Below are 21,758 nucleotides of genomic sequence, written 5' to 3' on the forward strand. Positions count from 1 at the left end.
GTCACTCACCATGTCAGGCCGTTATGACAGTAAAGGAGTTAACACAGTGCTTACAGTTCACAATGGAGTAAGAAGATGGGGTCTCAACCCCTTTCTCACTGGTTATAAGCCCTACGGTCTCAACATTACCCAGTCCTGCAGCATTCTAGGACGCATTTCCCACCAACATCTGGGACTTTGATCACCACTGGCTATTTGAAGAAGGAAAGGTGGTTTAGAAATAGCTTTATCTTCATGTGCACCCACAATCTTGGTAACCACACGCTCTTTTATTAGATAGTGTTTTAAAAAGAGATTTTATGCCAGACATGATGGTGGACTTGGAGGAAGAGGCAGGCAGATCTCTGTAAATCCTAGGCCACTCTGCTTTAGGATCAGGTTCCAGGAAAGCCAGGTGATACATAGAGAGATCCTGTCTTTTTTTAAAGGAGATTTTTTAAAATTATATTTTATGTATTTGAGTTTTGCCTGTATGTGTCTATGTACCCTGTCTGTGCTATGTCCACATAGTCCAGAAGAGAGCTTTGGATCCCCTGGAACTGGAATTGCAGACAGTTGTGAGCTACTTTTAGGGTGCTGGGACTCTAATCTGGAATCTCTGGAAGAGCAACAAGTGCTCTTAACCACTGAGCCGTCTTTAGCTCATTAGGTGTTGTTTTATTAATTTGTTTGTTTATTTATGTATGTGTCTGTTTGTGCGTGCATGTTCCATGGTGTGTGGAGGCCAGAGAACAACTTGTAGGCTTCAGTTCTCTTCTCCCACCACTCATTTCTGGGGATTGAATTGATTTCAGCAGGCTAGTGGCAAGTGGCGTCACCCACTGAGCCTTCTTGCTGCCCCTCCCCACTTTTGTGGTAAAAATATCTAGCATAAGATCTACTCACTTACAAATTTAAACGCATACTGCAGAATGACATCTGGGAGCAATGTCATAGAGCTGTATCTAGAGCCTAATGCGTCCTCATAACTGCCCTACCCTGTGTCTGACTTTACCTACTGTAGATGCCTCATGTAAGCCAAGTCAGGCAGTATTTGCCCTGTGCCCACCTCATCCTTCCTAACCTACCATCCCCAGTGTTCATCCATGCTGCTGTACATGGTAGGATTGCCTTCTTGGGTAAGGCTATTGTGTGTGTATGTATGCGTGCATACATGCGTGTATTTGCGTGTGTGTGTGCAGCCCCACATCTTCACTCACTCTTCTCTGAGTGAGCATTCAGGCTGTTTCCATCTCTTGCTGGAAAGCACACTGTCAGTAGTAATGTATAGGCAGCCCTTAGATGGGCGGAGTAGACAGAACAGAATGCTGGGAAGAAGGGAAGTGTGGCAGACGCCATGTTTCTCCTGCCTAAGAAGAACGCTGGTTAGACTCACGCTGGTAAGCCACAGTCAAGTGGCGATACACATTAATGGAGATGGGTTAAACAAATATGTAAGTTAGCCAATAAGAGGTTAGAACTAATGGGCCAGGCAGTGTCTAATTAATACAGTTTCTGTGTGATTATTTCAGGGGTTAAGCTAGCTGGGCGGCGGGATGCAGCCCACTCCTCCTTACTACAATTCATCATTTTACATTTCCGTGAACAAAGTATAAGAGTTGAATCTTTCCATATTATTGTTATTTTTTGTATCAGCCTCCTAACAGGTGTGAGATGATATCTCACGTGTTTCTGGGGTGCAGTTCTTGAAGGTGTTGTGATATTGATAAGTTTTTCGTACATCCATTATTAACTTGTATGCAGTTCTTGAGGTTCTTATGTCTTTTGCCCATTTTTAATTGAGTGTACTTCGCTATGGAGTTGTAAGTTTTCCTTGTCTGTTTTGGACATTAATCTCTCGTCAGGTATATTGCATGCAGATATTGTTACCTGTTTTGTTTGCTGTGCAGAAGCACTTATACACAGATTCAGTCTCTGTCCAAGATTGCTGAGCCTTGCTTTGTGCCTTGGAGAAAGTCCGTGTGTCTATCTATGTGTGCATGTGCATGTGCATGTGTATTCTATCGCTGTCATTATGAAGTGCCCCATGTACCTATTGGCTATATCTGGTCTAAAGTGATAGTCAAATCCAGTGTTTTCTTACTAATTTTCCATTGGAATTAACTATTTATTATTGAAAATATTGAGTATTAGAGATGCCATTGCTATTATATTGTGGTTTGTTTCTGTCTTTAGATCCTTTAATATTTATATATTTAGAGGAGCTTTGATGTCGAATGCATATATTATTTTATTAAGAATTTTTAATACAATCTTTTCTCATTTTACACAGCTATTCCCATTCCCACTGCCTCCCCTCCTCTCATCCTACCCTTTCCCCACCCCCATCCCCATGGAATGCATATATTTTTACAACTATTTAATTCTGCGTGATGAATTGACCTATTTATTATTGTATAATGTCCTTCTTTGTCTCTTTTTAAATTATGTCTGTTGCAAGTTGAGCTACTCTGCTTAGTTTTAGTTTTTGAGTCTGTAAAGTGAGGTAAGTCTCTTGTAAGAAGCATACAGTTGAGTGGTTTTTCATTTAGTGATTTTTTTTCATGAATTGGAGATTTCATGAATCTGTTGTATCTAGAGTAATAAGTGTTAGGGTGTAACTAATTATCGGGCTAGAGAGATGGCTCAGTGGGTCAGAACATTTGTTGCTCTTATAGACTACCTTGGTTCAGTTCTTAACACCCAAATGGTGGCTCAAAACCACCTGGAATTCCAGTTCCAGGGAGCCTACACCCTTTTCTGATGTCCTTTGTTCCATACATGTGATACACATAAATGTATGCAGACAACACTTACACGCATAAGATCATGTAAATAAATAAGAATTTTTAAAAAGGGCAGATTATTGTTGTTTTGTTATTTTCTGGTTGTCTTATAGTCACTTCTTAAAAATCCTGTCTTGCTTGAGGTTGGATGTTTCCATGCAACAGTGTACTTGGGGTCCTTTCTATTTCTGCTCTGTATATCAACTAACAGTTTTGCTTTATAGTTACTGTGAGGTTTAAGTAGATCGCCGTATCTATGTAACAGCTTGTTTCAAGCTGATAATCAACAGCTATTTGTATTTGTATTTCAGTCTAAGTAGCTTCCTTGGCGATTCCTGGAGGGTGGGGCTGGTGGCCATGGACATTGCCTTTGAGGCAGTGTGGACTCACTGTGCGCTCTCCCTCTCTCCACCTCCTAGGTAGGGTTTTAGGTGCAAGCCACCACACCCCATTCTTCTAGTTTTTTTGTCTCAGAAAGTTCAGTTCTCCCTCATCTATCAAGGACAGCTTTGCAGGGAAAAGCCTTTCGGTTGGCGATTATCTCTTTATCACTGGAATATTTCAGCATCCCCTTCTCTGCTAGCTGCAAGGTTTCTGCTGAGAAGTCTCCTGATAGGCGGTGTTGAAGGTGTTGAAACAGCCTTTTAAAGAGAGGTGTCTATTATCTTTTGTTACTCTTGGACTGTTTCTTCCTTTGAGTTTGAGCATTATGTGTCAAAGTATGCTCTCTTTTGGGTTGAATTTGACTGATGACATCTGTACCTCCTGTCTCTGGAAGTTCCCAGCGTCATTTCCAAGTTCTTTTTGGTCCTCCTTCCTCTTTCTATAGCTCCTGTGATATGAGTGTTTGCTCTCTTGATGACCCATAATTTACACAGATATTCTTTGTCATTCTTCTTCCTTTACATAATTTCAAATGTTCTATCTTTCAGCTTACTCTTTTTATGTCCAGTAGAGTTTCATTGAAGATTTTTATTAAGTTTTTAATTTTAGTCATAGTATTTTTAATTTCCAGTATTTCTTTTTTTAAAGATTATCACTGTTAGATTTCCCAGTATTTGTCTGAATTGTTAACTGAATTTTGTTATTTTTTATAGTTCTTTGAATTATTTTCTTTGTGAGTGTTATTCTGAATTCAATTGTCAGACATTTTGTAGGTCTTCATTTCTTTGGGGTCCATTATTGTAACCTGTCAGTTTCTTTTCAAAGTGCTCTGATATTCTTTGTTCTGTTTTATTTTTAATATAGGGTCTCATGTAGCTCAGGCTAGCCTCAAATTGGGTCTGTAACTAAGGATGACTTTGAACTTTTGACATCCTGTCAGCTTCCCAAAATGTAGGATTACAGGTATGGTCACTGTGTCTAGTAAGAGGTTCTGGGGATAAAACTCAGGGTCTACCAGCTGAGATACATCCAAACCCAATGATTTTATTTTCTTCTTGGTTATACTTGTGTCTTCCTACTGACGTCTGCTTCAGTGTTCTTCGATGTACTCCAGGGTCAGCTAGTGACAAACAGAGAGGGGCGAAGCTGTTTTAGTTTGAAATCCTTTTGCTATCTACTGGGCTAATTTTTTCATGTTTTTCTACATATCAAATATTTTAAATATTGCTTTCAACTTTGTTACTTAGATTGAACAGGTAATATTTTACTTCTCTTTTGATTAACATTTGTAAGGTAAAAAATTCCTAAAATAATGCGTTTGTTTTGTTCAGACATACATAACCATGAATGTTCATACCTGTTAGTAGGATATATTTGTGTGTATGTACACATGCACAGGTGTGCTTGTGCACAGGCACACATGACAGCAGTACTAACATTGTGGCCATCAGAGGACAGTTTTCAGGAGCTGTGTCTTTGTCTTCCTTGCTGAGCAGGGTTTCTCTTGTTTCTGCTATGGTGCTGCCTATTCCAGGCCAGCTGGCCCGCACCTTTCCAGGTGACTTTCTTGTCTGCAGTCTGGATTACAGATGATGTCACTGCATTTGGGTTTTTATGCAGGTTCTGTGCCTCGAACTTGGGAAGTGAGACCTTTATGGCTAGCACTTTTGCTCGCTGACACATTTGTCCTGCTGTTTTTTTGGGTTCTTTTAAACCTAGAGACCTTAATGTGCTTAAAGAATTACACTGGCTGGGCAGTGGTGGTACATGTCTTTAATCCCAGCACTCAGGAGGCAAGGGCAGGTGGATCTCTGTGAGTTCAAGGCAAGTCTGGTCTACAAGAGCTGGATCCATGGTTCCACGACAGGCTCTAAAACTACAGAGAAATTGTGTCTTGAAAAACCAAAAGAAGAAGAAAAAGAGGAAGAAGAAGAGGAAGAAGAAGAAGGAGGAGGAGGAGGAGGAGGAGGAAGAGGAGGAGGAGGAGGAGGAGGAGGAGGAGGGAAAAAAGAATTGCAATGATTTGAATATTGAAAACGAATTTCAGATAATTTCTTCCTCTTTATTTCCCAACCTTGGAAAACATCTTATTAGTGTTTTATGGGCAGGGAGGCAGCATAGATGTTGACTGGCTATTGAGTCTATGTCTTGGTTAGGTTTCTATTGCTGTGATAAACGCCTTGACCAAGAGCAACCTGAGGAGAAAAAGGGTTTATTGCAGCTTACGGTTCTAGATCACAGTCATCATGGAAGAAAGTCGGAGCAGGAAGTCAAGCAGGGCAGGAACCTGGATGCAGAAACGATGCCAAGGTCATGGAGGGTGCTGTTTACTGGTTTGCTCATCATGGTTCGCTCAGCCTGCTTTCTTTTTTTTTTTTTTTTTTGATTCTTTGAGACAGGGTTTCTCTGTAGCTTTTGGTTCCTGTCCTGGAACTAGCTCTTGTAGACCAGGCTGGCCTCGAACTCACAGAGATCCGCCTGCCTCTGCCTCCCTCAGCCTGCTTTCTTATAGCACCCAGGAGCACCAGCGCAGGGGTGCTCCCACTCATAAGGGACTGGACCCATCCACGTAAATCATCAACCAAGACAATGCTTCGTAGGCTGGCCCATAAGACAGTCTGGCTGGGACATTTTCTCAATTGAGGTTCCTTTTCCCAAGTTCATCGAGTTCACATAAAACCAGCAACACAACCTGTGGCATTTGTCATATGTTTTAGGTATCACAGTCACACAATTTAAGGCTTTTTGGTTCCACATTTTGACTAATCTGATAGAATTTAGTTCTTAATTTATTCAGTAGTAAAATAGGAAATACAAACACAATTTTTCTAGTTCTTAAAGAAAGAGTAAATTAAGATGTGAAGAAAATTGAACAGATTTCTAAAAAACCTCCAAGACCTTGTATGGAGAGCTTAAAAAGATTTTTTTTCTTATTACAAATACTTAAATATAGTTCAGAATTAAACTCTTACTTCCTTCCCACTCAAGTACTTGAATTATGCTGCTAGAGCTACCACCATTAACAGTTCTTAAGTAGCCTTCCACGGTGTTCTGTGTATCCAAGGGTGTGGATATGAGTTTGCATACGTATACTAGATCCATATGCATCCTTTAAATATAGTGTGTTTAGGATGGCCTAAATGTATGTTTTCATGTAGTTGAGAAAATTGGACAGATTGATATACCTTAAGATTAACTATTTTCTACATGTTTGTTCATTTTTTTCTAAGTATATCATTAGGTGTAAAGTTTCTTAAGTGCAGATTATTTTTAGTAGAAAAGTTAATTGATGTGGACGATTTTCCCCTTACTATGTGTTTCCAGTGTCAGCCGTTCTGAAAATGTTTGCAGGCTAGGAGTCAGGCTTGTGTTGATGCAGTGTTATGTTGTGTGAGCTGTGCTCTTGTCTTCATTCTGTTTGTAACCCTGGGAGCAAACCCAGAGCCTAGTATCTGCTAGGTATGGTACTCTACTGTTGAGTGTGGTTCCCAGCGTGAGGATTCCTTCTTTTAAGTGGTGAACAGATTCTTTCATTGAAATGATGATAAAAAGTAGAATATTTTCAAAACATATAGTGACACAAAAGTAAACTTAAACGTGTTTTCCTTCTCTCTCTCTCCCCTTCCCTCTCCTTCTCCTACCTCGTCTTTCTCAGTCTTTTAGATACCTGGCTGAGTTATTTGTTTTTAAAGTTGTGGTAACTCAGCTCATTGTATGCCTTTTTGATTCTGTGTCTAGGCGTGTGTGGATGTAAGAGCCAGCTCAGTATTTTGGCAGCAGATGGAGTTTTCGGAGCGTCTTCATGGTTACCCAAAGTTGCCAGAGTGGCTGTCAACACACCCTTCTCATGGGAACCGAGCTGAGCACTTGGACAGACTTATACCACAGGTGAGCTAGCCCAGACCACAGGTGAGTTAGCCCAGACTACAGGTGAGCTAGCCCAGATCATCGGTGAGTTAGCACTTTTAAAGTATAGAAAAAGTGAATTTTAATGTGCAATTATTTTCATTACTATAATGATTGATTATTGGCTTTCACAGAGTTGGACTGAAAAGGAAAGCCCTATTTACCCACAAGTCTTGGGTATAGTAGGTTTGTTCCCGCTGCTCAGCCCTGAAATAATCACTCAGAAACTATATTATTTGCAATACTGTTTGGCCAATAGCTTACATGTCTTTTTAGCTAGCCCATATCTTAAATTGACCCATTTCTGTTAATCTGTGTTTTGCCATGTGGCTGTGGCTTACTGGCAAGGTTCTGTCCGGTATCTGTCTCTGGCGGGGCTACATGGCTTCTCCTTGACTCCATCTTCTTTCTCCCAGCATTCAATTTAGTCACCCCCACCGTCTACCTCTATTTTGCCCTGACCTTTATTAACCAATGGTATTCACAGCATACAGAGGGGAATGCCACATCACTTGTGGGATTGCTATGTACAGCTGAGATTTTTCAATGTGAAGGTCTAACTCTTTAGTGTCTGACTTTGTAACTAATCTGGTAGTATTTTAAAACTTTAGTTGGGCCTGGAACTATAGTTCAGTTGGTGAGTGCTTGCCTAGCCTACAGAAAACGCCTGATTTCATCTCTAGTACCCCATAAACTGTGATGATACACACTAGACATACCAGCGCTTGGGCGGTAGAGACAGGAAAATCAGGAGTTCTAGGTCAACCCCAGCTCCACAGTGAGTTTGAGGTCAACATGGGCTACATGAGACCCTGTCTCAAAGAATAAACAAAAAGGGACAAGAAAACAACTTTTTTCAATATGTTGGTTATAATTTGTTTTTTCTTTAATTTTTGGTTTAAAATGTCTGTTAATAAGCTATATATAAGTTTTGGATTAAATGGGTATCAACTCTAGTTTTGATTTGTAGTTTTTGTTTGTTTGTTTTTGAGCCAAGGTCACACTACATAGCCCTGGGTGACTTTGAACTTACTGTGTAGACAAGCCTGGCCTAGAATTCACAGAGATCCCCTGTTTCTGCCTTTACCTCCTAGGTGCTAGGTTTAAAGATGTGCTCTCTCATGGCTGGCTCTTGTCAAATTTTTTGTTTGTTTGTCTGAGATAGCTACATGAGCCTAGGCTGACTTTGACCTTTTGTGTACAGGCTGACCTTGAACTTTGAGGCTGACCTTGAGCTCAGAGTGCTGAGTGTAGCTCCTGTGCTGCTCCACCTGGTTTGTACAGTCCTGGGATCCAGCACAGGCTTCATGCATGCTGTGCAGGAACTCTACCAACTGAGCTACACTTCCATCTCTGTGTGGCTTAGAAACAGTGGGGATTTGTTTGTAAATTCAGAAACAGGGAAATCTTAGATCAAGATTGATGTCTTGTAAGGATCCAGTTTCCACTTGATAGATGGCTGTCTCCTAGTATAACCTTACATGGTGAAGTAGGAATCGTAGGCTTTGGAGTCAGTTTGTCCATCTGTCCATCCATCCACCCATCCATCCATCCATCCATCCATCCATCCATCCATCCATCCATCCATCCATCCATCCATCCTTTGTTTATTTATCATTGTATTTTAAGTCAGCCCTCACTCTGGAGCAAACCATTTGCTTCAAAGAAGGTGTTCTTGAACTTGAGCTCTTCCTATGTCAGTTTCCCCAGTGTTGGGACTGTAGGCATGGGTCACTATGCTAGGAATAGAACATCTTTTAATGAGGCACTGATCCCATTGGGATTGACCTTTACACTCTGATCACACTTCAAAGGCCTCGTTTTATACGGCTATCACCTGGGTATTAGGATTTTCAGCATGTGAAGTCTGAGAGACACAAACATTGGTTGGTTAGCACCTTTTATCTAAATCAAATCTTATTTAGATCCTTAACATGAAGGAAAAACATAGCAAAAATAGTAGTGAAGCTTACATGATGTAATCTGTAGTAGTGCTCACCTAAACTGGGTAGTATATGTGTTTCTCCCCTAATTGTTTATACTGAGGGCCAGCAAAGACCCCAGATGTTAGAAGCCTTGGGGAGCTTGTGACTTGTCTCTAAAGTCACGACACACACAAGTTCTTTTCATTTTAACTCAGTTTAATTCTAAACTGTGTGGCTTGTTAAAACTAGATAACAGATTCTACCAGCCAGCTGTGATTTGAAGCCTACCCTAAATTCTGAAGCTGTCATTCCATCAAATCCCTGAGGATCTTAAGACAGGTAAAAAAAAAGATGTGTTTGAGGGAGGTCTGTGACACAGGAAGGAGTTGATTAGAGAGCACAGGGAACATTGCTGGAGAAACAAATGTTATTTGGGAGCCAGTGAGGAAGGAAAGCAGGGGAGATCTTTTTTTTTTTCTTTCTAAAAATAAACCATCCCAGTACAGAAATTTAATTTGAAAACTGCAGGTAAATTTCTTATATTTTTCCCCCAAGTGATTAAATTCAATTTGAAAGCAATAAAACTCTACTACAACATTGGGAATAATTCAGTGGTTGAAGCGAGAATGATAGTTAGTACAAGGGTATACTGTTAATTAGAACACACAGTCATAAAGATTGGAATGGGCTGCTCTCCTATGTCTGATTCTATAATGGAAGAAAGCAGCCATGTATGGAAGATGTGTTCCTACACACCACTAAAGACTACATTCTTTTTTTCTTGTTTTGTTTTTTTGAGACAGAGTTTTACTGAGTAACAGCCTTGGCTGTCCTGGAACTAGCTCTGTAGACCAGACTGGCCTCGAACTCATAGAGATCCACCTACCTCTGCCTCCTGAGTGCTGGAACTGAAGGTGTGTGCCATCACGACCTGGCAAGACTACATTCTTATTTACTTGGGATTATTTTTCTAAAATGTGTACAGGGTTGAATTTTAGTAAGGCTTCTTTCCCCTGACAGTTGGATAGTCAGACACATTTCTAAGGTCCAGGGCACTGGTGCTCAAAATGGTTTGCAGCAGACACAGTGTTTTCAGTGGCGCCCTGCAGAGCTAGTAGAACTGGTGAAATCTTTAAGTTCATCTAGGAACTGAATAGAGAACAAGGTGAAGGGTGGGTTATTCACAGTAGAGGTCCTCTGTGCTCTTCTGTGAGGACAGAACCAGCTGTGATTCAGATGTTTGGGGAAAAAAACCAAGAGAGCAAGACCTTGTGGTTCTGTGATGGGAACATAAATTTTCATGACTTTAACATTTAATTTCAAGTGCTAAGGATTATATCTATTTTATCTGATTCTTAGAATGCCATTATGAAATATATTATTTCTTGATATAATTTGTCAACATTAAAGATATATTAAATGTTGAATTTGAATCATTGTGTTGATGTTGAATAACTATGACTTAGGTCTTGATTAACTATGCTGTAGGTCTTGTAAGTGATAGGAATAGCATAGACGTGCTCACCCTCATCCACCCTCACCCTCATCCACCCTCACCCTCATCCTCAACCTCATCCACTCTCATCCTCATCCACCCTCACCCTCATCCACTCTCATCCTCACCCTCATCCACCCTCATCCTCACCCTCATCCTCATCCACCCTCACCCTCATCCACCTCATCCTCACCCTCACCCTCATCCACCCTCACCCTCATCCTCACCCTCATCCACCCTCATCCTCACCCTCATCCACCCTCATCTTCACCCTCATCCTCATCCACCCTCACCCTCATCCACTCTCATCCTCACCCTCATCCTCACCCTCATCCACTCTCATCCTCACCCTCATCCACCCTCATCCTCACCCTCATCCACCCTCACCCTCATCCACCCTCATCCTCATCCACCCTCATCCTCATCCACCCTCATACTCATCCACCCTCATCCTCATCCACCCTCACCCTCATCCACTCTTACCCTCACCCTCATCCACCCTCACCCTCATCCTCATCCACCCTCATCCTCATCCACCCTCACCCTCATCCTCACCCAACCTCATCCACCCTCACCCTCATCCACCCTCACCCTCACCCTCACCCTCATCAAGCCCAGTCTCTAGTAAAGGAGCTGGACAGCAGGGGAGATGTGAGAGGCAAGGCTGTTGTAGTCTCTCTTTGTAAAGACTCTAGTCCTGTTGGGTAAGGATCTCGTACTTATTAGCCTATTAGCCTAATTTACCCTTAATTACCTTCTTGTAGCCTCTGTTCCCAACTATGTACATACTGGGGCCTAAGACTCTGAAATAGGAGTTTCTGGGAAAACAACTGATTCTTGGGTGGGCAGCTAATATGTGAGCAGAGTGGGAGGGTTGTTGGAAAAGCAGTGGAAATGGAGTAGCCAGGGTTGGAGAGATGGTTCAGTGGGTCAGCTGTTGGCTATGGAAGAACGAAACTGCGAGTTTGGACCTTCAGCACTGAACTAGAAGAGGCCCTTTTTAAATAAGGTGAGGATCAACACTGGGAATGCCCTTTGTCTTCCAGATAGATCCCTCTGTCTGCATTCATGAACACACACGTGCACGCACATACACGTGCACACATGCACACATCGCACACATGCTCGTTGGTTTAACAAACTAAAGTATGATGGCTAGAGTAAGTGGTCCCAGTGAGGTCTCCGAATTTGCTCCAAGGTAAGATCTTAATGGAGGGCCCTGAACAGAGACTGGAGACATGATGTCCTGACTTGTTCACTTGCTTTATTCTGGAGGAATTTGACATCATATTGTTCAGAGAACAAACTATTCCCTTTCTTGTTTTGTTTGGTTTTTGATCTAGGATCTTTCTATGTAGTACTGGGTATCTTGGAACTCGCTATGTAGATCAGGCTGGCCTCAAACTCAGAGATCCACTTTCCTCCCTCCCCAGTGCTGGCGTTAAAGGCGAGTGCCACCACACTGGCTTCTTATTTTGTTTTTGAGTCAAGATAGCACCATCAAATTGAGGGGAAAAATGCACTTACTATTTTTTAGTGTGATTTCTGGGGGGAAAACAACATGTATAAATGCTTAGTTAATCATGTTAATATCCACTAGTATATGAAAGTGATAAATATAGGTTTGTAGTAATAATATTATTTGTTGTTGGTTAGCTGATATGATATAATTTTATTTACTTGAAATAATCAGTTAGATTTAGGAAACATATTCCACATATTTTGGTTACCATAACAACTTGGGTGAAAAACTGCAGAACAGATGTTATGTCAACCTGTTGATGTTTCATAGCTTGAGCTTCAGAATTACAGTTATGCCGTTTAGACTTTGAGTTTATGTACATCATAATTTGTCCTTGAAAGAAATACCTTATTTAAGTATAAAATATGAATCAGTGTGAATAACAGAAATTTTGTTGAAAGGTTTATTTTAAAATCAAATCTTTCGGGTTGGTTTTCTCTGTGTTCCTGCTGGTTTTCTTTCTCGCTGCCATCGCTCTTCATGAGGGTGACAGGGTAGGCAATCATAGAAGAACTAGAAAACATTTAATTTGAAATCGCTGTTAAGGTTATATAATTATAATCATAATTTGAATAGGATTTGTTTCTAAGTATTTTAATTGTAAACAACATTCCATCTCTAGTCACGCGAATCAGTTGGTAGCAGGCTGTAAATGCATTCATTTTAACCTCATTTTATTTTTAATCCTTTAAACTTTCAGGCAGCTGGGAATTTGAACTCATGTGTAAATCATTCTTATGCATTTGTAATTGGATAAAACAAATGAATAAATCATTAATATTGTGCATCTCATGAGCAGAGAATATAAGTGTTTAGAATTACCATGAAATGTCATTGTTGGCCATGTGTAAAAACATACACTGCTCACCTTGCTGAATCTCATTTGTTCTGACATGGAGAGTGTTGAGGAAGCAAGCAGCAGCTACTGTAATTGAATCGGCCTCTGAATCCTAAGAAGCCAGGAAGCCCGGCACTAACGTTGTCTAGAACCTTAAGAAACAACATTATGGCTAAGTGAATGGACTGTTAGAAAAAATTACTTTGAAGGCTAAGGCAAGAAGGAGTAACGGTGTGTGTTTAAAATGGAGGTGGCCCCCGAAATGTCTTGCTCTCTGTTTCCAGTGGGCTCTTTTAATCTAATCACAAAGCCATTCTGGCATTATTTTTTCTCCTTTCTCCTTTCACTTAGTTACCATTTATATGTCACGTATAAATAATTTCCGTCTCACTTGCTGTGTAGTATGTAGAAAGATCCCAGTATATGCCAGCAGCTGGTTCGTACTTCAGTTGTTACTGGAAATAAATGTAGCCGGAACCTTTAAAAAACAAAATACTTGAGCGCTCATTGCTCATGCCTTTTTAACCTTTTGAAATGTTTTTATGGGATATAACAAGATGCATGATGTTTGTACACGTCTTGGAGTGTCAGGTCAAGCTAACAAGCAGATCCGTCACCTCACAGCTTTGGAGGGTGACAGCTCATGTCCACATGGTGGCCGTTTCAGGTGTACACTGTTACTGGTTGTGTGTGCCATCTGCTACACAGTGGTACTCAGCACTTCCTCCTTTCATCCCACTGAAAGGTTGTCCCTGACCAGCATCTCCCCATCTCTTCTCTGCTCTGGTGGTCACCATGCCCTCCAGTTCCCCGTGTGAGATCACACTGCACCCTTCAAATTCATCTGTGTTGGGACAGATAACAAGACTTCCTCTTCTGTGTTTGCTTTGTGTTTGGAGCTTCACTCTGTAGCTGGGGCTGACCTTGAACCTGGCAGTTTTCCCAGCTCTCCATTCTGAGTGCTGGGGTTCTAGGCCTGTGCTACACTGCCTGGCTAGGATTTTATCATTCTGGTAGGAGGGGTTGGCTAAAGAGTTTTGTTCAGAAACCTTAGCCTTACTTATGATCCCTGAGAGCAATCTACCTATGTCAAAGCAGCCTGCTAGTTTAGTTTATTTACTGGAAGTTCTCAGTTACTTACCTCATAACTTTTGACCATTTCAAAAATAAGTCAGACTTCAATTTCCATTGTAGTTTGTTAAAATAAATGATTTGAAAGATAAATATTTTGATGTGTAACTGATTTGTATAAATATTTAGTAAACATACCTTAGATTTATTTAACTCATTAATTAATGAGGAACATGGTAAAATGTCACAACTGGTGGAAAGGAGAATTTAGCAACCATAATGTAAGAAGTCCTGTGTGAGATGTAAGCACGACAAACCCACGGCCTCTGTGTAGTCTTGCGGATGAGGAGCACAGGCTCTGCTAGCCCAGCTGGAGTTCTACTGAGGGAATTGAGCCTGGGTTTTATCTAATCCAGGAGTTGGGAGCTGACTCCAAACGGAGTGGCCATAAATTCTGTGAGTTCATTGGACTGTGCAGGTCCAAAGAAACAGCTGTTTACTCTGGCATTTCTCAAACCTGCAAGGTGTTGTCAGGGTTCAGAAAATGGTTCCCTCCAGCAGACTCGGGTTTTGACCTGACGCCTGTGGCTGTCTTCCTTCTGTCGGTAGACCTCTAAGTCCCTGGAAAGGATCCATCCATCCTTTGTCTCTCCCTTCCCCTCTGCCTCCCTTTCTCCTCCCACCGCTCTTTAGCCATCCTTCAGCCATCCTGGGACTGATAAATAAGATCATAGTCAACAAAACATACTAGTTATGAAACAGCTTTACACATAGGGCAATAAACGACGGCTTCTTACCAGACATAGTTTGCTTCCATTTCCATAGACACATATAATTTTCATTATTATTAATGTTAAAATAACAGAAATAAGGCAAATATTTGGTGAGGCATTTTAGCCAAATGATATTAGTTAGTAGTAGCTCAGGTTAAAATCAGAAATAATTAGAATATGTATATAGACATGAAGCCTGGTTTCAAAAACTGTGTGGTGTTGTGTGTATGTGTATGTTTATGTGGTGTTGTGTGTATGTGTATGTTTATGTGGTGTTGTGTGTATGTTATGTTTGTGTGGTATTGTGTGTATGTGTATGTTTGTGTGGTATTGTGTGTATGTGTATGTTTATGTGGTGTTGTGTGTATGTTTATGCGGTGTTGTGTGTATGCTTATGCGGTGTTGTGTGTATGTGTGTGTTTATGCGGTGTTGTGTGTATGCTTATGTGGTGTTGTGTGTATGTGTATATTTATGTGGTTTTGTGTGTATGTTTATTCAGTGTTGTGTGTATGTGTATGTTTATGCGGTGTTGTGTGTATGTGTGTGTTTATGCGGTGTTGTGTGTATGTGTGTGTTTATGCGGTGTTGTGTGTATGTGTGTGTTTATGCGGTGTTGTGTGTATGCTTATGTGGTGTTGTATGTGTATGTTTATGCGGTGTTGTGTGTATGTGTGTGTTTATGCGGTATTGTGTGTATGTGTGTGTTTATGCGGTGTTGTGTGTATGTGTGTGTTTATGCGGTGTTGTGTGTATGCTTATGTGGTGTTGTGTGTCTGTGTATGTTTATGCGGTGTTGTGTGTATGTGTGTGTTTATGCAGTGTTGTGTGTATGCTTATGCGGTGTTGTGTGTATGTGTATGCTTATGCGGTGTTGTGTTTATGTGTATGTTTATGCGGTGTTGTGTGTGTGTGTTTATGCGGTGTTGTGTGTATGTGTATGTTTATGTGGTGTTATGTGTATGCTTATGCGGTGTTGTGTGTATGCTTATGTGGTGTTGTGTGTATGTGTATGTTTATGCGGTGTTGTGTGTATGTGTATGTTTATGCGGTGTTGTGTGTATGCTTATGTGGTGTTGTGTGTATGCTTATGCGGTGTTGTGTGTATGTGTGTGTTTATGCGGTGTTGTGTGTATGCTTATGTGGTGTTGTGTGTCTGTGTATGTTTCTGTATGGGCTGTTATGGTAGATGCAGCTAAGTGTAAGAATGGCAGGAAGCTAGAATGAACCTCCGTAGGCTAGTGTTGGAAAGAAGTAGGGTGTCAGTAAGTCAAATAAAATTTATTTTAGAAACCTATATAGTCACAGAAAATTAACCAAGACAAGGGCTCTGAGCCATAATGGGGCTTTACTGTGGCGACTTTGTCTACAAGCACAGAGAACAATTACTTAGTGGCTTATTAATTCTAGCATCAAAATATAAAAAGGGACATCAACTATCTGTCTCATTTTATGAGCACAAATGGTTTTGTTTCAACAATTTGATTAAAAACTCTTTTAAAATTTATGAGTTGGGATCATTAATTAGCAAACAAGTCAGTGTATATCACAATTATTATTTATCACAAGCAACCAAATTGTCCTCACATCCATAGGTGGCGTCTTGAGGGCACACGAGGGCTGAAATGCAGCCCTGACTGATTTCTCTCTCCTGTTCTTCTGCATCCTGTCCACAACAGTCTTTGTTTCCTCCGGTGTGCATTAGGAATCTCCGTGAACCCTCACCATGGCCACTGCTTAGAACAAGTCATCATCGTCTCCTAGTTCCCGAACCTCTCTCCCTAGTCCATTATTTCCATTAATGGCCTATTTGCAACGTACAAGAATTGTCTTTTACATGTTATTTTCTTGACTAGAACTTTCTAGAGTTTTCTCATGTAAGTTAGAATGAGAATCTACCCTGTTCTAGTTTTTTCTGTTGCTGTGATGAAACATTGGCCAAAACGAGTTTGGGGGCCAGATGGTTTTATTTAGACTACAGGTCACAGCCATCACTGAAGGAGCCAAGGCAGGAACCTGGCTGGGGTCAGGGACTGAAACAGAGGCTTCAGGGGAAAGCTGCTTACTGGCTTATTATGGCTCATTCAGCTTGCTTGCTTATATAATCCAGGAATGGTTCTGTCCACAGTGGGCTGGACCTTCCCATGTCAATCATTAGTCAAGAAGTGCCCCACATCCACACCCACAGGCTAATTGGATGGATGCCATGCCTCAGTTGAGGTTCCCTCTTCCCAGGTGACTCTAGTTTATGTGATGATGATAACATAGCTCAGTCTCTAGCTCAGTCCTGTAGTCTCCCGATCACTGCCTGTCTTGCTCCACAGTTTTCCTTGGTTCTAGTCGTTTCACACCAGGTTTGTCTCTTCCTTATGGATCCCTCCCCCCAGTTGTGGATTTCTCTGTTCCAGACGCCACCTTCCCGAAGGGGCTTTTTCTGCTCCCTCAGTATCAAATAGCCTGTCTCCCATGCAGACATTCTCCCTTCTCAAACTAGAATGATCTTATTTCCTGTTGATTGTCTTCTACCATGTGGCCCCTGTTCTCTGTGGTCTCTCGGTGACTACATGGCTTCTGAGATACCTAGTGAATACTTCAGTGACCTAGGCTATATAACAATAGAAAACAACAGACAAAAACAGGACGTTCTGCAGTAGAAATGAATAATGCTTTCAATGCGTAGATAATATTAGCTGTAGGAAATCATAGTTATCAGTGACAAAAAGATGCTCACAAGAACTGGGGATGTAGAAATAACAGTGTACTTAGGAGTCTTTGCCTCAATTCTGACCAGGTGACCTTGCTTAGAGAAAAATCTAACCTTTGCTTTTCTCCATACATTGTTGGGTTAGCAGACCCTTCAAATGTATGTTTTATGAACCCATATGTCTGTGGTAAGGCCCTGCCATTTTTTCCCCTCACCCATTTATCTGTGGTAAGGCCCTGCCTCCTTTCCTCACCCATGTGTCTGTGGTAAGGCCCTGCCTCCTTTCCCCTCCTCACCTCTTGACACTTTCCTAATAAAAAGTGGTTTGCCTTAAGACAGAAGCTTAGATAATGTTTGTAAATTACTGCACAGAGCAAGACTTGTTGATCTCGTGACACTTTGGAATCTTTAAGGTAGCTTGCTTTCATGCATACCTTCAGTCTTCCTCAGGATTCTCGGTACTGTATTTTCTAGTTATTAGATTATCTTTCCATTTTCTTATACATTGTAGACTCTTCATAATATTTTTACAGGATTTATTAAAATGATTATTCATAGTTTAAAGTCTAGCCTGCATTTATGAAGTGCATGTTATATGCAATACATAGATTTAAACAGAAAATAAAGACCGTGAAAGGCATATTCTAGGTGCACATGGGAAAATTTCTCACTTTTGAAGAAATATCAAGATTTATTTACTATGACAGAATTGAATTTATAAAAGAAAAAAAGATGTTAGCACATTGAAATGTAATAGAATATATAGGAAGAAAGCCAAAAGTCTAGAAAATATTTTATCAATATATTAAGTAAACCTTTCTGTTCAAAAGAAGTTTTATATATATATATATGATATATAATATAATTTTTCTTGAGAAGAAGTAGAATGCAACAGTCTGCATGCAAGGAAACAGTAATAGGACATCTTATTAAGAATAGTTTTTCTAGCAGTTAAGGAAAGAGATCAAACATTCCCAAAGTGCATATACTTAGTACAAAGGCCATTCAAAGAAGTATGTGGTACAAAATTCATTAGCATAAAAGCATACTAGACAAAAGCAAACATTACAGCCTTTTTATTTCCAAGCCAACTTTACTTTTTAAGAAAAGGAATAGATTTTTTTTAAATATTTGTGAAACTTTACATATATAAAAGAATTATTCGAGACAAGGTCTCATGTATCCCAGGCTGGCTTCACACATATTCTGTAGTTGAGGATAACCCTGGAATTCTGATCTTTCTGAGTCTCCCTCCTAAGTGATGCAGTTATACGCATCCCCTTCCATGCCCACTTTATCCATGGTTCTGTGCATTCTGTAGCTTTGGACATGTGGTGTGGTATACATCCAACCTATAGAATACAGAGGTTTCTTCCTCTACCCATAAACATCCCATGCCTGTTTATCTTTCTTTCCATCTGTCCTCTACAGAGTGAGGTCATTTGGGGGGCTGGTTGTGTGCAGTAGCACTCTGAGACTGCCCTCTGTTTGATAGTGACTCTATGCGGTCACACGCTGTTTTGGGTTTTCCCAGCGTATGAAAATGCATGCTTCTGTTGCTGTTCCCTAATGCTCCACTTTTAAGCTTTCTATTTATTCCCCACTGCAGAGAACTAGATCTAGCCTTCTTTTCACCCCTGGTGGGCCGCACACACGCACACACATGCTGCTCTCTTCTTTCCCAAATGATTAAATTGTGATTTGGGTTGATTCAAGATTTGGTATTTTCAACTATAAACATCAGTTACAACCGAGTTACACAGCGCGTTATAATTACTCTTCCTTTCCCCACAACATTTTATTCTCCCTAGAGTTAAAAACTGTTGTGAGTTTGATTTTCTGCTCCGTCTCTGTCATTAGCATCTATGCCATCCTGGAAGGTCACAGCTGTGAGCAACTTTGTTGTTGCTGTTTTTCTTCAGTGGGTTCAGTCATGGATGCTCTATTATTTTTCTTGTTTTGAAAATAGTCTCTTATAGGAACTTCAGAGCCTTGTTAATATGGCGTTGTTCTCAGTATCTGCTAAGGGTGATCAAGCTGTTTGCTCTCTTGGGGACCTGTTAGCTCGCCCTGTGGCTGTTGTTACACAGACAACTGCTGCCTTCAAAATGATGGTCACTGGATCAGATCATGGAGAGCGATGACAGACTCACCTGTGGTTCTTCTTCACGTGTTATACTTGAGTTGACGTCTATGTAAACACGCAGACATGTTCTTTTACTTTTGGTTGTCTTGTGCAGACCATGTGAGGAACTACATTGTATTCTTCCTCGTAGGCTCTCAAACTTCGGGAGGTCTGTAATTGCCCACCCCTCTCTGGACCAGACCCTCGGCTGCTGTTCCAGCTTACCATGAAGCATTTTCTTGAAGACTCAGAGAAAGAGGACCTCAACATCACTGTTAAGAAACAGAAACTGGATGCTCCCCCCATTCAGAAGCAGGAGCAGATACCACTGACGTACATGGTTGAGAAATGAACGAGAAGCTGAACTAAAATGTATGAGACTTGGGGTGTGAAGAAGACAGCAACCCTCATCATTTTCGTGTCACTCTTAGAAATGATGTTCTCAATGAACAAGAAATGGATATTCATGGTCAAGCCATGTATATTACAGATATCGGAATTTTTCTAGATTTGTATCTTTTATGAAGTATCAATGTATTTTAATCTATTTTAAAATACTTACAATGAGGAAAATGTCACAGAATAAATTTATATTATGCATCTTACTGTCATCCATATTTGCTTTAGATTTGGAAGTCGGGCCCCTAGTGGATGCATACTCTGAGTGTAGTAATTATTTTAAAATCTTCCTGCTCAGGCTGCGGCAGGTTTTGGAGTCTGGGTGGTTATGTAATGGGTAACTGGTAGTCTGAAGTGATGGACTGCACTGGGTGTTGGGGTGCGTGGAGAAGGGAGTAACTCCCAAAGGAAATGCCTCCAGATGGATGTTAGACACCATTCTGTTCAGAGGCACAGGAAGGGATGTTTGAGGTTCAGGTGACCTAGTAAGCAGTATAGTAGGGGGAAAAGGTGATGATGCTGTGATGATGTGGGGATTTGGAGGTTCCCAAAGGACACTACTGTCTTCTCCCTGAGGTCAGTATCTAGAGAGGCAGGAGTGAGAGTTGCCTTCATTCTTCTTGCTGGCTGATGGCCAGGTGCTGTGGAAAGACATGGGAGCAGGTGCTCCAGGAGCATCCCTGGTGAAGCCAGAGGTTGGTGACCATGTTGTGTGGGAATGGAAGTAGATTTTAAAACATGAGTTATTTAGCAGTTTTATTTATGCTGCAAGGTTGGTAGCCTTAGGCTTCCTTTTAAAGGAATGGTTTTCTTGAAACACGTTGTCTTAGTGAGGGTTTCTGTTGCTGTGAAGAGACACCATGACTACAGCAACTCTTTTAAAGAAAAACATTTAATTGAGCTGGCAGCCTTCAGTTCTGATGTTCTGCCCATCATCTTCATGGAGGAACATGGTGGGATGCAGGCAGATGTGCTGGAGAAGTTGCTGAGAGTTCTATATCTTGTAGGCAACAGGAAATGGTCTGAGTGTCATACCGACAGAAGCTTGAGCAAGAGACCTCAAAGCCTGCCCGATAGTGTACAACTTCATCCAATAAGACCACACCTCTTAATAATGCCAACCCTTTGGGGCCATTTCCTTTCAAACCACAGCACATATTAAATGGTGCTTTGCTGGAGAACTGGAAGTAAAAGGAAATTCTTTATATAGAGAGTACCTGCTCTCTAGGAGCTGAGCCCTTAAAAGATCTGTTTTATTTTTCCTTAAGTAAGTGTGTGTGTGTGTGTGTATGTGTGTGTATTATATATACACATACATACATACATACACAAGTGCATGTGATGACCAAGGAGGCCAGAAAGGGTGTCAGATCCTAGAACTGGGGTTGCAGGTGGTGATGAGCACCTGACATGGGTTCTGAGAACTGAACCTGGGTCCTCTGAAGGGGCAGGAAGTGTTCTTACCTATGGAGGCTTCTCTCTAGCCCCTGAGCAGAGCCCTTTTTATTTTCAGTTATTACACAATCATATGAGGCAAGTTTGATTTTCATTTTGTGTTTATAAATGGGCTTGGAGAGGCTTAATAATGTGCCCGGTGTCTCCTACCCAGAAGGAACAAAATTATATCTCTGGTTACCAGTTTGTTCATTTGCTCAACTCTCACGTACCAAAGGCAAAGCTATAAAAGGACAAGGAACAAATTGCATTCTTGACATCTGTTTGCTTTGATATAGGTGAACATCTTACACCTATAAAACCACTGTGTTGTCTGCAGGATGGTTTTCTGAGTCTTCTTAGATCCTTCGGGGTAGGGGAGAGTGGCAGAGCAGGTCCCCAACCCCAAAGCTTGTGAA

General features: G+C 41.0%; 1 protein-coding gene across 5 annotated transcripts in view; it reads left to right on the plus strand.

Annotated features, from left to right (window-relative positions):
• The window catches only part of Oma1 (OMA1 zinc metallopeptidase), a 58,022-nt gene extending 37,911 nt beyond the window's left edge, over nucleotides 1-20,111 (plus strand). For 3 of the 5 annotated variants that reach the window (XM_075945504.1, XM_075945505.1, XM_075945506.1), the window contains exons 8-9: nucleotides 6,888-7,037; nucleotides 19,658-20,111. In XM_075945504.1, the coding sequence (XP_075801619.1) occupies nucleotides 6,888-7,037; nucleotides 19,658-19,858 (351 nt within the window). In that variant the 3' untranslated portion in view covers nucleotides 19,859-20,111. Of the gene's footprint in view, nucleotides 1-6,887; nucleotides 7,047-19,657 lie in introns of those variants that run through there. The other 2 variants (XR_012907445.1, XM_075945507.1) reach the window with 2 other exon arrangements.
• Nucleotides 20,112-21,758: the final 1,647 nt, after the last annotated feature.

The sequence above is a fragment of the Microtus pennsylvanicus genome, chromosome 13 (assembly GCF_037038515.1).
Source record: "Microtus pennsylvanicus isolate mMicPen1 chromosome 13, mMicPen1.hap1, whole genome shotgun sequence".
In the NCBI taxonomy this organism is placed as follows: Eukaryota; Metazoa; Chordata; class Mammalia; order Rodentia; family Cricetidae; genus Microtus; species Microtus pennsylvanicus.